This window comes from Schistocerca nitens, chromosome 8, assembly GCF_023898315.1.
Source record: "Schistocerca nitens isolate TAMUIC-IGC-003100 chromosome 8, iqSchNite1.1, whole genome shotgun sequence".
NCBI classification, from domain to species: Eukaryota; Metazoa; Arthropoda; class Insecta; order Orthoptera; family Acrididae; genus Schistocerca; species Schistocerca nitens.
In genome coordinates, this window is record NC_064621.1 from 22,646,294 (window position 1) to 22,663,075 (window position 16,782).

At 45.3% G+C, this 16,782-nt stretch overlaps 1 protein-coding gene across 1 annotated transcript in view; it reads right to left on the reverse strand.

Annotated features, from left to right (window-relative positions):
• The window catches only part of LOC126198519 (fibrillin-2-like), a 732,236-nt gene that overhangs the window by 517,533 nt on the left and 197,921 nt on the right, over positions 1-16,782 (reverse strand). The window contains exon 3 of the mRNA XM_049934905.1: positions 6,526-6,596. Coding sequence (XP_049790862.1) covers positions 6,526-6,596 — 71 coding nt within the window. The remainder of the gene's footprint in view (positions 1-6,525; positions 6,597-16,782) is intronic.

Genomic DNA, 16,782 nt, shown 5'->3' on the forward strand with positions numbered 1-16,782 from the left:
AAGAACCAGCAACCTCCTACTGGGGTACAGGTGAGAGAGAAACATGTAGGAGGAAATGGAGAGAGTAAGGGAAGAGAAGGAAATGTACAGAGAAAGGGGGAGGAGGAGAGGAACAAAGAAAGGAAAGAGGAGAAGATGGACAGAGAGAGAGAGAGAGAGAGAGAGAGAGATGAGGAGTTGGACAGAGAGTGAGAAGTGGAGGAGCTGGGCAGTGAGAGGGGAGAGGAGGAGATGGACACTGAGAGGGGGTAGTAGGAGATGGACAGAGGAAGGAAAGAAGAGGAAATAGATAGATGGGAGAGAAGGAAATGGACGGAGAAAGGAGTGGACTGAGAGTGGAGGGAGGAGTAGGTGGGCGGAGACAGGGGGAAGGAGGAGATGGACGAGCAGAAGATGGAAATAAATACATATACACACACATACACACCTACACATCTGCATATATGTATGCCAGAGGCTGTGTAACAAAGTACATATAAGCGTGATGCCTCCTGGGGGTAGCTAATTTTACAAATACAGGTATCCATATCTATATATAACAGACACTATATATAACAATTGTCATGCGCAGCGGTTGCGTATGTAATGCAAATGCCAAGTGTCCACTGTTACCCCTGTTACCCTTACGAACTCGTGTACTCGCTCTGATTTCTACGCGGATAGATTCAATTAACTGGTCAGCGGCGGAGACTGACGAGGCGAGTCTCTGAGTGAACGGATACGGCGAGTTGGAGATGACGTCTTAGGACTTGCTGGCGATTTTGAAACGAGTATACAGAGAACATCTCTGATCTCTACCTTGTACACCACCGTCTGCACGACGGTAACAACTATATTCGCAGGGCTGCATACTTACATTCCTGGTTTGAAGAACATTCGGGCATTCTATCATATCTTGACTGACCTGCTAAATCATCCCGTAGAAATCATCCTACATAAAATGTGTACGTCTGTTTGGGACAGCTGGTGAAATGTAGCACTTAAAGTCCAGGAAATGTGATAGGTGTACGGAATCTAATCATCAATGGGTGACTTCAACTAGACATGCCATGCCTGAGGAACTTGTGGAATCTTCCTCGTCGATTTGAGACCTTTATCAAGTTCCGAGTCTGTGTTACACAAAATGAGTGGGATGTCTCCTGAGGTTTCTTACATACTGCAGTTTATATTTTATATAAGCTATCTGATGACACATTTCACTTCTGGAAGACATTATCAAGCGACTGTTAATGAGCTTTTATAGTTGAATTTCGTAGACCGTTCGTCATATTTTTGGAAGGGGGTGGGATGTTCAAAGCGTTCATGGTATCACACATGCCTCTGGGCCATTCTTAATAGGTAGAACCTTAGAGAACTCTGCCGCTCCTCGGTGCGTACAAGTGTGACGCTACTGGGGCTACCGAGTTTAAGGCATGTCATCACATCTAATTCTCGAATACTGAAACTGCATACAGAAAGTGATAGTGGAATCTCCTGGCTCAGGAATGGGATCCTTAGCGTAACAGCCCGGATTATGCAGATGAGGCACACTAAAACAAACAAGCACAGAGGCACACACACACACACACACACAAAAAAAAAACAGAGTTGTTGAGGCGAATCGTCTTTAGCGGTCAACGTCCTGGGCACCTTTTGCTCTTCCAGTATGTCCAATTTGTCCATTTACAGCGTGACCCTATCTGCATAGATTTTTAAGTCACTCGTGGGAATTGTGCAGGGTTCAAAGTTTCGGCTACGATCATTCTCAGAGTTATGTTAACGATGCTTTTACAACAGATACAAGACGTTTAGACACTCATGGAGAACTAACCTACTAAATAAAAGTGACTGGTTTACTTTCTGCGGTTAGCAATGTACATATTTTTTTCTAAAGACAACAATATATCACACGAAACACTGTCTTCATTCTACATTAATAAACTTAAGACGGACTTGCAGAAGCTCTCACGGTAGTAAAGAGGCTGGAAAATGGTACTTACTTCATCGAGACAGCGAGACAAACCGAGTAAACAAGTTCCTAATTGCGAACTTGCTCGGTGATCTGCGCAGGTTATGCTGTAGCAAACTGCTTGACAACTGTCGGGACACTATACACCAAGACACGAAAGCGTTGCTCCAAGTAAGGGGAAGAAATTATGATAACTAAGGCGAGAAATATTAGTAACGTCAAATACGTTGCGCTCTACCAGTCAAGGTGCGTTCACTACCTACACGTATTTGCCTTTGTTAAAGTGAATAATTTTGAGAGGCTTCTACAGAGAACTCTCCGGTTTACAACCGAGGAATTTGAAACAATGACCCAAAAGGCATTGTACAAGTGGCTGAGCCTCACATTTCCGGTAGCAGATATATCACACGTGCTCTGACTTTATAAGGTCTTTGTTTGGTCCCACTTCGATTGCAGGTGCTAGATGTATGGATGAGCAAGACGTACTTGTCTAAAGGTCATCTACGCTGTCCACCGCGTGGGAGTTGGATTGGCCTCAGCCACCTCCAGGATCAGCCTCAGTGCCAGCGTCAGTGATTCAGCTGTGTGAGAGCTTGTCTCGGTCGCTGGCTTTCCATCTGATTACTCAGCTCAGCAAGCAATTATTGTTCTAAACCACCTGTGTGCAACAAAGCGACGGTGCGTCTATTCACAGTAAGCCCTTATGTTGCTGGATGCGGACTGGATTCCAGCCGATGTCCAGTGGCGCAGATAATTGCCATCCTGGAATTTCAAGACATAGCCAGTTATTTTCAATATTATGGAATGCAGGGTGGAGACTTCTCCGAATTTTATTTATTGGCTTGCACCGAATTTATACATTGACAGGTATGAGAAGGGGAGTGACTTTGGCTGTTCAGAAGTTTGCACTGACTGTGCCCTCAAGGTTCATTTACCAAGCGAATTCACGGTTTGTGGCACAGAAATATACACAATCTTGAAGGCTCTGGCTCAGATGACTTATATTCAAAACATGAAATTGTGCTTGTAGTTCAGTTGCGAGAGTCTATTACCAGTCTCCTTGTGCATGGATCAAGGAAAATGATTTCTTCAGTACATGTAGGACATTGTTGTTCACCAGTAACCTGTGTGGAAAGAGGCGATGTTTAGTGGGTACTTGGGCGTCCGTGAGTCTGGCAATGAACTGGCGGATGCATTGACTATGAGACCCGTAGAGTAGCTATAGGCACAAAAAGTGAAGTGTCTCAACAGTCTAACCTTGCTACTGACGACCAGAACCATACGTCATTGGAAGGAAGACTGGTTGAAAGTGACGGAAAACAATCCGCAGTTGGTGAAATCGACTTAATGACCATGGTGTAGCTTCTTCCAGCGACCTAAGAAAATTGAGTTTTGTTAACTTCCCTTCAGATAGCACGCTTTGATTTATGGCTTCCTTCTCCCATGGCCTAGTTAGTGATTTGCATTCTGTTCCCTGAAATGGCGCTAAAGCAGCCAAATGTCTTCTGCCAAATGCTTTATCAGATTCTACTTGACTACCTCACTGTTAAATACTGTGATCGATTCTAACAGTCAACAATTACCAGCACACAGTATATGAAATTAGACTCCCACAGGAGACATCACATTAATGCCATGTAGCACATCATCTGGCCTTGATAATGATTTCAGTCCGACGAAGAAGACGGTCCATACGTTTCTTCAGCTGAAGCCAGAAGTTGATGATAATATCCCGTAGGGTAACAAATTAGGGGTATGATGACTGCTACATTTCGCCAAATAGTCTTAGACGTTTTATGTGGGGCTAAGATCGGGTGATTTAGTGGACCAGTAGGGGTGCGATAGGGTGCCGAATTTTCTGTCAAACAAGGAACGTATGCGTGCAGCTCTTTGAACACGGTCGCTGCCAAATTGGTGGACGGCATACTCATCATGAAGTTTTAGAAAAAAGAGTAACATTTGACCATTGATATTGTTGAAGTAAATATGCTGATTCATGTTCGCGGTAAAGTCGATGAGTGGGTCCGAGTCATAGTATGAAAGACACCCACAAAACATCACTAAACCACTTCCAAGCCTCATTGGGCAATCGGTGCAGTCGAAGTCTTGCATAATCTGAAAATAGGCAAAATCAGAACTTCTCGGACTACACAACACTTCTCGAGTCAGCTACTATCCAGTTTGAGTTGTCTGGCCCATTGAAGACTTGCAGCTATGCATGCTCTGTGAGCAATTGTCCAACTGCAAATGTCCACTGCGTAGTCTCGTCCGTATCATTTTGCCTCGTGAGTTTGTATTTACTATCTTTAGCTACAATGAAGAGCCAAGGAAACGTACACCTGCCTAATATCTTGTAGGGCCCCCACGAGTACGCAGAAGTGCCGCAACACGACGTGGCATGGAGTCGACTAATGTCTGAAGTAGTGAACTAGTGCAAGAGGGAATTGACACTATGAATCTTGCAGGGCTGTCCATAAATCCGTAAGAGGACGAGGGGGTGGATATCTCTTCTGAACAGCACGTTGCAAGGCATCCAAGATATGTTCAATAATGTTCATGTCTGAGGAGTTTGGTGGCCAGCGGAAGCGTTTAAACTCAGAAGATTGTTACTGGAGTCACTCTGTAGCAATTCTGTACGTGTGGGGTGTCGCATTGTTTTGCTGGAATTGCCCAAGTCCGTCGGAATGCATAATGGACGTGAATGGATGAAGGTGATCAGACAGGATACTGACGTACGTGTCACCTGTCAGAGTCATATTTAGATATATATCACTGCAACTGAACATTCCCCATAGCATTACAGACCCTCTACCAGCCTGAACAGTCCCCTGCTGACATGCATGTCCATGGATTCATGAGGTTGTCTCATAGTCGGACACGTCCATCCGCTCGATACATTTTGAGACGAGACTCGTCCGACCAGGCAACATGTTTCCAGCCATCATCAGTCCAATGTCGGTGTTGATGGCCCCAGGTGAGGCATAAGGCTTTGTGTCGTGCAGTCATCAAGGCTACACGAGTGGGCCTCCGGTTCCGAACGTCCGTATGGATGATGTTTCGTTGATTGGTTCGCACGCTGACATATGTTGATGGCCCAGCATTGAAATCTGAAGCAATTTCCGAAAGGATTGCACTTCAGTCACGTTGAACGATTCTCTTCAGTCGTCGTTGGTCCCGTTCTTGCAGGATGTTTCTCCGGCCGCAGCGATGTCTGAGATTTGATGATTTACCGGATTCCTGATATTGACAGTACACTCGTGAAGTGGTCGTGCGGGAAAATCCCCGCTTCATCGCTATCTCGGAGATGCTATGTCCCGTCGCTCGTGCGCCGACTATAACACAACGTTTAAACTTACTTGATAACGTGCCATTGTCGCAGCAGTAACCGGTCTAACAACTGCGCCAGACGCTGTTGTCTTATATAGGTGTTTCCGACCGCAGCGCCGTATTCTGCCTGTTTACATATCTCTGTATTTGGATACACATGTCTATACTAGTTTCTTTGGCGCTTCAGTGTAATTGTACTGTGTTAAATACATTTTAGTGCACTTTTATGTGGAATATTTTATCGTACTTTGGTTTTGTGATTTTTACTGCAGTTGCTGTTGTGGTATTTCTTGTAAACACACAACATGCAAATGTGAGTTCGTAATGAGAAACGCGTTTCATAATCTTTCCTTGTTTACAGAGTACAGGTAGCGTTGCTACTACTTACTTTGTGTGGTTGCACTGCATTGCTAATCGTGTGCATATCCAAGAACGTAGTAGACTTCTTGCCTATTTGAGTTTTTTTGCACGCCGCATTTATGGTACCGTAATTTTCGTAGCCATCAGTGTGGTCATTTTTATGAAATCTCTACACGTGAGATCGGTTGACGAGACCACATCGAATGCTGGACTGAAGTCGGTGGCTGCGAGTAAACATTCGCCATTAACTCGCGAAAGGGTCGTTTTGGGGCCCATGTTGGCTTCTGTGATGGAATATTTTCATTCGTGTTATTTTATGTTATTAATTGCGTATGGGCAACTAATAGTGGCCTGTGTAAAACTACATAAATGCCAACCATGAAGTAGAATGTAAGTGCAACGGTTTCTTCAACGAAACTAAAGTAATTCCGATAATTATCATTAACTTTGACAGGAGTAGTTGGAGTGGCTGTTTCTGATTATTAACGTGTAGTATGACTCGCTTTATATCCTCAAAGGCTCTTCTTGATGGATGGGATTATGTAAAACAATTCGTGAATGAATGAATAAATGAACAGTGCTGTACTCCACACAGTATGATGTCTGAAGACTGCCATGTTAATTAGTATTAAAGTCATTTTTCCAGTAATGGTACTCAATGTAGTGCCACTTACTGCTAAAACACAATGATCAACTTTGAAGCTAAACATGTACGCGTTGTAAGAGGGTACCTAGTCGTTACGAACACCTCTTGCAACAGTGATATGGGAGACTTGCAGAGTGCAGTACTGACCAGGCGGCGGCGGCGGCGGCGGCTGCGGCTGGTAGTGGTGCTGGGAGCCGGCGCCGGGGGCGGCGCCGCCGGCGGGGGGCGGGCAGCTGGAGGCGACGGTGCCGCCGTCGCACAGGCAGATGTTGGGCTTGATGCAGCGGCCCGACGAGCACGGCCGCGTGCACACCGCTGCAACACACCGCGCCAGGCGCTCTCTGTGTCTGCTGCTTCACTACACGCTGCTACAGGCTGCAGATCGAGTCTGCATAGGAACCCGTGCCCGCAAACGACTCGTTTATATGCCACAAGAAAATCGAGAGCTACTCACTCGCGCGCTAGATGTTCCTCACGCAGTTCCCCTATTGTGGTAGGCTACCCATATTCAGGAATGGTACTATGACGCCAAGTCACGTGATGTCTTCTATTTCCTTCGGCTTTGTTTTCACGTTTCCTGGTGATGCGTCAGTTGACATTACAATGACAAGTACTGTAGTAACAGGATGCGTGAGTACACGTTGGTACAGTGAACCGATACGTTGTCAATTTACGGTAAAGCTCGCCATAGGACGAGAAGCCAAAAGTCTGTACCGCGACTCCTTTCCAAATAGTGTGACTCCATGTAATCCCACGTTTTCCGTAGTAGAACAACGGCTGAGGGTAAGTGGGAAATTCGCAGGTGATAGAGCAAACTGTGGTGTTCCAAGAAGGCGGGGAACTATCGTACTGGAAGAGGAAATGCTTCGTAGAGTTGAAGAGAACCTTTCGACGAGTACTCGAGTCATTGTACTTGAGTTTCATGTGTCTCACTCGTCTGTCTGGCGTGTTTTGCACCAACAACGCCACCCAAATCACCCTCAGGAAGAACACACCGTGCTCCCGGCGGATTTTGTACCGTGTGTCAGTTTCTATGCTTAGTTTTTACACCATTTTGTGAATTTTCCTCAGTTTTCGAGGCGAATTTTGTTCGTCGACGAAGCGCATTTCAACAGGGAGAGTGTCACATCTGGGATCGAGGACACCCTACAGCCACGTGTACACGGATATTTCAGCACACCTTCGGCATCAGTGTCTCGGCGTATATCTGCGATGGACGTACTGTATATCCTAACTCCTCACCTAACGGGTGTCGAGTACTTGATATTGCTGCAACATCTACTGGTAGAACTTTTGGAAGATGTTCCATTGAGCATTCGTCACAAATTGTGGTTCCAGCGTGATAGCGCAGCAGTACATTTTGCAGCTCGCGGGCGAAACAACCTGTCTACAGGGACAGGTGGATCGGCCGAGTTGGACCACATGCTTGGCCACCAAGATTCCCAGATTTAATATGTTTGGACGTTTTCTTGCGGCCCACATGAAAACTCTTGTTTACGGGACGCCTGTCCAGTTGAAAGAAGATTTCGTTGCACGGATCATGGCTGCGGCAGAAGCGATTAACCGTGCACCACGCGTGTTGGACAGAGTTTATGCCAACTTACTGCACAGATACACTGTGTGCATAGAACTTGGTGATCGTCATATCGAGCAGCTGCTGTAATATGACAGTAAATAGGAGTGAAATTTGTACATCTTATTTTTCTTGTAAAACGGAAATGGAAACGAACCATTTCCACACGTGGGTCCCTGTGTAAAACTTGATTTACGAAGTCCCCTCTACAACTTCTAGAAGTGTGTAACATGATTTGTGAAACGCCCTCTGCGTAAACTATTCATCACATAGGATCAGCAGCAATATAAGGCTTTTCGCTGTCAATGCTTTTGTGCACAATATCGTATCATCGTTTGACGATCATAAAGAATGAGACAAAATGTATACTTGCTGCTATGAATGACAGCTCTCTATAAATGTCGATGCATGTAAGACAAAACCTGTAACAAAGAGAAGCAGCTGTATAGTATGTGACTGCCAAACCTAGCACACAATGGCAAGGAGATGTGGGCTACCGAGTGGTGCAGCTGCTGTAATTATAGGGCAGATAGGAACAGAGATGATTAGCGAACGCATAAATACAGTAAACAGAAATTTTACTTGTAGCTTTTTCCAAGCGTTACGAAGAAACTTTACAAAAGAGCAATCAGCAAAGAAGTCTAGCTTTTACAATAAGCGAAAGAGCTTCGTGTAGTGTGAGGCTCCCGGTTCTAATGCACCGGCGAACTGTCGAGGCTGAGTGAGGCTGAAGACTGCGACTGAGACTGGCCCTGCAGCCGCCGCCGGCCGTCCTGTGTCGCAGGCGCTCGTAGTCGGGGCCGCTGAAGGTGTGGCCCGGCGGACGCGCACCACTGGAGCCGCTGCTGTCAGTGTCTGGCGGAGGGTGCGTTCCCAGTGCGGACTGTGACGGTGGTATCGATCTGTGATACCACACACACACACACACACACACACATCACTTCGTATAAATATTTGGGGTAATATTAAGAACCATTCTGAAGTAACCTGCTTTTATAGCGGAACACACGCAGCAAGCTAGCTTGTGAGATGGGGAGGTGGGCTAGACATCGATAGAATCTGAATATGTTTTCAGGCCTTTTCCCACGCCCATTTAGGCAGATGCTGGGCTGGTCCCCAACTTACAACTCAGAGATACAATTCGCAAACTGTTAGAATAAGATAATACACAGAACACAGTTTCCAGCCTTTGCAGACAGATGGCGTAAACGAATCCCTTCCCGTAGCTTACTTTTGACAACAGTGTCAGAAAGCATACCCGAACACGAAGTTAAATAATGAAATAAAATTCGACAAATTCTGAAAAAGTGGATCCCGTACGGGGCAGTATGTATGTTACGGAAAAGAAAGGACGATGAAGTTACATGAAATGAGACGATAACGATTGAAAGACTTAGATATGTTCGAAGGGTTATGGGAAACTGCAGTTCATCTGTAAAGAAAATCGCATACGAGACACTAGTGCGACCAGTTCTAGAATATTACTCCAGTGTTTGGAGTCCTTATCAAGGAGGCGTGAGAGCAGATATCGAAGTATTCAGGTGCTCGCTGCCATGATCGTAACAGGTCTGTGTAGATCGTATGAAAGTGTAATAGAAATGGTCGGGGAACTTAAATGGGAATCCTGGGAAGAAAGACGACGTAGTTGGCGTAAAATCCTGTTGGGTAGAAATAGAAAATCTGTATTCGAAGATGACTGGCCGACCATTATGCTGCCACCAATGTACTTCTCGCTTAGGGATAATTAGCAAGAGACAAGAGAGGTTAGGGTGTCTGCAAAGGCATATAGAGAGTCACTTTCCCCTCGCTCAGTACGCAAGTGGAATAGTACGATGTACCCTCCGCCATTAATATTTTTTATTTTATTTTTGTTTATTGATTTATTTATCCGACATATTAAGGTCATCAGGTCCTCTCTTACATCTAACCAGGCATTCTACATTACTTAACGTTACTTTTATTTCGACAACCATGTCGTAAGTTATGTCTAATTTAGAGTTCAACATTAAAAATTAGTATGACAGAAAGAAAGCAGAAAAAAGATCTTGCTTCCGTTTATCAAATATACTCGTGGAACAATAAGACTCTAGAAGTAAACTATGAGCGCTAACAGAAATGTTCATGGAGAAGCTACGGAAGAAGGAGAGAAATAGAAACGTGGTCCCTCTCTCTGTCGTGTGGCGGCCCGCTCACTGGTTCAAGTCTTTCCATGTGACACCTTGTCGGCGACTTGCTCGTAGGTCATGATGAGGAGCCGCGCGGGATTAGCCGAGCGGTCTTAGGCGCTGCAGTCATGGACTGTGTGGCTGGTCCCGGCGGAGGTTCGAGTCCTCTCTCGAGCATGGGTGTGTGTGTTTGTCCTTAGGTCAATTTAGGTTAAGTAGTGTGCAAGCTTAGGGACTGATGACCTTAGCAGTTAAGTCCCATAAGATTTCACACACATCTGAACATCTGATGATGAGGACAACGCGACGCCCAGTCCCCGAGAGGAGAAAATCACTGACCTGGAGGGAAACCGAACCCAGGCCTTTCCAGTTTGAATTCAGCCACCCTGACCCCGCAGCTACTGAGGGGAAAGGATCATTGTACAACAGAAGTAATAAAGATCTGTGAAGAGAAACTGGCTTGAGTGACTCACAAACGAAAAGAGAAAGAAGCATAACTGGGAGAAGATGCGAGCATTTCTGTCCTACTTGACAGAAGAAAAACTGGTCCTTTTTTTGTTGTTGTTGAGGGGCAGTGTTACGAGGTTAACAGAAGAAAGTGGTTGAGCTTTTTGTTAAATACAACTGGGCATTGAATTTTGCGCTTAGTTCAAATGGTTCAAATGGCTCTAAGCACTATGGGACTTAACATCTGAGGTCATCAGTCCCCTAGAACTTAGAACTAATTAAACCTAACTAACCTAAGGACATCACACACATACATGCCCGAGGCAGGATTCGAACCTGCGACCGTAGCAGTCGCGTGGTTCCGGACTGAAGCGCCTAGAACCGCTCGGCCACAGCGGACGGCGCTGAGTCCAGAGTAGCTAGTTCCAGGGCGGATAGCAGCAACAGAGAAGAAGTTTGCGAATGTCTTTGTCTTATGGTTACCAGATAAGTGAGACAATGTGTGTCGCAGTATTGGGATGCTTGCGCCCTGGGGAGCCGCTGAAGTAGGTGCAGTGTATGGCAGTCATGAAACTTGTTTCGCCGCGACCATACTAACTGGGTGGGTGAAGCTACGAGATCGTCAAATAGACGGATATTGCAGATGTAAGGCACTCCAACAGTCGTGGTTAGTTCTTACCAGTCGAGTCCCACTTCCCGGAGGACGGCGCGGTGCCTCCGTGCGTAATCGTCTCGAAAGACGTACCCATTTCCAAATGTTTACTCTTCTGCTTGAGAAGAGGCTGTAGGATCCTGTTTCGATACGAGGTAGCCCGCAAATTACCATCAGTAGAGATCAGAGGTGTCTCGCTGACTCAGTGGTACAGTGCCAGACTACGGATCCAAAAGTCTCGTGCTCGACCCTCAGTCAGTCTTGGGAATTTCATCTGTTGCTTATTGCTGCTTTTACCTTTGACGATGTATTTTAATGTGAAAAATCACGAATTACAAAAGTGTTCACAGCTCGCGTTAAATTGTAATTCCTCCTGTAACCGTTAGGTAAGTCAGTTCAAAGGTCATAGGAGCGCAGGGGTGTAGCACCTTTAGTGGGACTATGCCCAGTAAAGCACTGTGGTGTTCAAACCAACCTTCAAATTGATTACACCTTTCCCTCAGAGATGCAAGGCATCTGATGCCGGTACATAATACTGGCCTAAAATATAACAGATTCACATGCTTCCTTAACCCGTGGTACTACATGCCCAACACACTCGTTAGTATGTGGTCACTTCTTGTACGAGAATCACCAGGCGTCACACCAGTCCTGTGCTCGTTGGTGAAGGAAACATGGCGCCAACTGAACAACTGATCGTGTGGAGACTGTTGTATATTGTCTAGATCGATACCAATTGCCTGTAAAAAGGTAGTTCAGCTAGCAACACTGAGTCGTGTGTGGCTCTCATTCTTGCCGTTCATAACTTGACGTCGTATAATAGCGGTAGTGGCGTCTCGATTCCTTCTTGTGTTAATGGTGCCACTGAGTTGCTGGTATTGTACGTCCACGAGTGGCAGCAGCAGTGGTTATCGATAGCCAGTACTGTGGTACCATCTTTGGAGAGACCTCTAGTATTTCGGGTCGTCGTGTTTCGAGCGAGATGAGTTGAGACGGAGCAGCAGTGAGGTCCGGACAGCCAGTACTCGCTCGTCCACTGGCGACACACATGCACTGTCGACGAAACGATGTGGTCGCGAGAGTGCACGACCACGTCAAGGACCGGATTCAGCGAGTTTTAGTTGAATGGACCGCCATATTCTAGTAGTGCAACTTTCACCTGTGTGTGTGTGTGTGTGTGTGTGTGTGTGTGTGTGTGTGTGTGTGTCCATCCGTCGAAGTGCCCTCATCGCTACAAGTTGTCAGTCCACGATTGACACTGGGATCTTTTCCGTGTCTGACTTGAGTGGGGACGACCGTTGGTTGGTCGTTCGGTCGGTCGTCGCAGCGAACGACGTGCATTTGGTTGTCCGACCGCTTCTGGATTCTCTGTGTTTGTGCCAACTAATAATTGGTCCGTGTTGTTTCACAGTTACTGGTTTTAGTATTGTTTGAGACATTGTGGAATTGTCTTCGCGGGTCCGTGTGTATCTTGTGTGGTTTTAATGTCCAGTTATTGAAATGCTGCCTGCGTACTGGTGCAGACACTTCGGCTTCGGACGGAGCAGCGAGGAGGTCCGCAGCGCGGGGCAGGCCGGTACTGCTGGCGGCGTGCAGGCACTGTCGGACCGAAGGGCTGTAGCCGACGGCCGAAACCAGGACGTTTGAAGTTGAGTGAGCCGTGTTCAGTACTGAAACCTCCACTGTTTGAGATCTCGCTGTTGCTTGCGTGTTGCTGCTCCCAGGATCGGTGAGACCGACCACAACAAGTGGAGTCTGTCAGGCTGGCGGAAGCTATTAGCCGCCTTCTACTCCTCGATGTTAGCTTCGTTTTGGTATTATTCTCATTAGTGAAGTGCAGCCAGCGGTATTTTCTGCCTTGCGGCCGCTAACGCCCAGTTACCTGCCCTGGAGGTTAGCGTACTTTTCCGGCAGTGTACCTTTCCTCGTCCTGTTGATGTTGTCGGACACAGCTTGTAGTTCGACAGCCTCTTGAATTGTACTGTGCATATGTTTTTGGAAGGTCTACCTTGGTTCTAGTGTTTCCTTCGACGTTGGGTGTGTTTCTGAAGACGTGGTGCTATCCGTCTCTTCGCCTTTGCCGGTGTACCGGCCGTTGTACCGGTGATCGGACGTGCCATCCTGTTACGTGATTACAACTCTTGGCTGTCTGTCTCACCGCTTACACAGCTGTAATCACCTCAGTTCGATGAAGGAGCACTGTCTGTGGATCACTCCATCTTATTTGGACAAGTTGTCATAATTGTTTAAACTTTACCCTAATGTTTTAACATGTTATTGCCTTCCCCACTTGAACTTCCGGCCTTCAGCCGTTAATTGTTTGTATCACTGCTCGTGGCCTTCAGCCGACAAAATAATATTCAGTTCTGTTTTAGTGAGTACTTCAGCCGTCACTATAACTTGTTACAGTTATTAAGATTCTTAAAGGGGTTTTTGGTATTTTTAACGTGTAATTGTCCACCATAGTGGATTCTGTTGACTGTGAGTTACTGAAGCTTCATTTATTCTTAGCTTGTAAGATACAGATAGACCTGTGGAATAAAATTGATTATCTTACGTTTACAACTATGGAAGCTACGATAGAAATGACTACTAGTAGACATAAGAAAAAGTTCGGAAAGTTACAAGCTAATGTAACAACTACAAGTAATACGATGATGACTGATACTGTCATAAACAACTCAAAAAAAAGTCTTATCTCAAGACGAGATTTTCGTCCTTGCAAAAGGAGGAAATTACGCTATAGCTCCTGTGAAAGTACCACTTGAAGATATTATCGCGAATATAGAAGCAGGTATACGAAATATCCCTAAGGCAACCGCGAATGCAATTCGAATTGAAACCACTAAAGTTTTAAGCCACAGCAGACCTCTAGAATGTAATTTAACAAGAGGTGAGAGGAAGGCTCTTATGGATTTGAATGCAGATGAAGAAATAGTGGTTCTTCCTGCAGATAAAGGGAACGCTACTGTTGTTATGAATACAGAAGATTACCGAAGAAAAATTTTGAACCTTTTAACGTCAGGGCAGTATAAAAACTTGTGGGGGATCCTACAGCCAGTGTACTTAGGAAAACAAATAATTTGATTAAGTCATCTACCTCTATCCGAAAAGAAGATAAAAGAACTTTGTTGAAAAGTGAAGCTATGTGTCCTCGATTGAATGGTGTACCTAAAATTCATAAAATAGATTTTCCTTTAAGACCCATAGTCAGTGCCATCAATTCTCCCACTTATGAAATAGCAAGATATTTAACAACTTGTTTACAACCATTTTTTGGAAAAACTGACTCATATATAAAAGACTCGCGTCATTTTATTGAAAAACTAGAGGGACTAACTCTGGCCCCTGAAGATATTCTTGTAAGTTTTGACATTGTGTCCTTATTCACAATGATTCCTGTTAACGAAGTTATGATTTTGATAGCGGATATTTTTCCAGAAGATTTGACTGTTCTTTTCAGACATTGTCTTACATCAAGTCAGTTCCAGTGGGATAATGAATTTTATGAACAACTTGATGGAGTAGCAATGGGTAATCCATTAGGCCCTGCGAGTGCCAATCTTTACATGGAAAAATTTGAACAGTCAGCCCTAGACAAAGCTAATAACAAACCATCTCGTTGGTATCGATATGTAGATGACACATTTGTGGTTTGGTCCCATGGCAGAAAGGCCTTGGACGATTTGTTTGATTATTTAAATAAAATTCACCCAAAAATACAGTTTACCATGGAAACAGAAAAGGATAACAGAATATCTTTCTTGGATGTCTTAGTTATGAGACGGTCCGATAGAAGCTTGGAATATAAAGTCTTTCGGAAGGCAACACATACGGACAGATATTTACATAAAAATTCTAATCATCACCCACAACAAAAAAGGGGTGTCATAAAAAGTCTTATCGATCGAGCGGAACGGATATGTACACCTGAACATTTGGATGCTGAAGCGAAACATCTGATGCAGGCTTTTGAAAAAAACGGCTACTCAAGAAAAGAGATAAATAGAATTTTGCGTCCAAGGAGTAGAAGACCAAAAGATAAGAATGAACCACAACGACAGAAAAATACAGTAGTTCTACCTTTTATTAAAAAAGTAACAGATCGGATCGGTAAGATTTTACGAAAACATGACATAAAACCTGTCTTTAAACCAACAAAGAAAATAAGTCAAGTACTGCGATCTGTGAAGGATAAACGCCCTCCCCTGTCGACATGTGGTGTGTATAAAATTCCATGTACCTGTGGTAAAGTTTATATTGGTACTACCAAAAGAAGCGTAAACACGCGACTGAAAGAGCATAAAAGTCTTTGTCGACTTGGAAAAATAGAAAAATCAGCTGTAGTGGAACATGCTCTTCAACCAGGCAACCACCAAGTGAAGTTTTCGGATACCGAAGTTTTATCTACAACGTTAAATTACTATCCACGGCTATATAGAGAAGCTATTGAAATTTATAAACATCATGATAATTTTAATAGGAAAGAGGAGGCTATGAAACTTAGCGATATATGGTCAGTGGCTCTACAAAATTGCTAACAGTTTTTATCTTTGACAAGGTGGTAATCGATAGTCAACCTTATCTTTGCTATGGATTATCACTGTTCATCACGTGTCACCTGAACCACACCCCCCTTTCTCACAATGTATAAGTCGCTCTCAGACACCCGACCAGTCAGTCGGCAAGACTCAGCGGAGCAGCGCCTCTGAGGAAGTCCAGCGCAGTCCTGGACGAAACGTAAGGAGCAGAAAAGTTCTTGGACCACGACCTCACATCCCGGAAAGTATGTCAACAGCCATGTCACCCGGTCGTGAAAGCCTTCATTCTACAGCCTCTTGAATTGTACTGTGCATATGTTTTTGGGAGGTCTGCCTTGGTTCTAGTGTTTCCTTCGACCTTGGATGTGTTTCTGAAGACGTGGTGCTGTCCGACTCTTCGCCTTTGCCGGTGTACCGGCCGTTGTACCAGTGATCGCACGTTGGTGTGAGGTGCCATCCTGTTACGTGATTACAACTCTTGGCTGCCTGTCTCACCGCTTACACAGCTGTAGTCACCTTCCTCAGGTCGGTCCAGGGACCACTGCCTGTCGATCACTCCGTCTTAAAGAAACTTCCTGACAGATTAAAACTGTGTGCCGGACCGAGACTCGAACTCGGGACCATTGCCTTTCGCGGATAAGTGCTCTACCAACTGAGCTACCCAAGCACGACTCACGCCCCGTCCTCACACCTTTACTTCTGCTAGTATCTCGCCTCCTACCTTGCAAAAGGTCCCGAGTTCGAGTCTCGGTCCGGCACATAGTTTTAATCTGCCAATAAGTTTCGTATCAGCGCACACTCCGCTGCAGAGTGAAAATCTCATTCAGGAAACATCCCCTAGGCTGTGGCTAAGCCATGTCTCCGCAATGTCCTTTCTTTCAGGAGTGCTAGTTCTGCAAGGTTTGCAGGAGAGCTTCTGTAAAGTTTGGAAGGTAGGAGGCGAGGTACTGGCAGGAGTAAAGCTGTGAGGACGGGGCGTGAGTCGTGCTTGGGTAGCTCAGTTGGTAGAGCACTTGCCCCGAGTTCGAGTCTCGGTCCGGCACACACTTTTAATCTGCCAGGAAATTTCGTATCAGCGCACACTCCGCTGCAGAGTGAAAATCTCATTCTGGAAACATCTCCC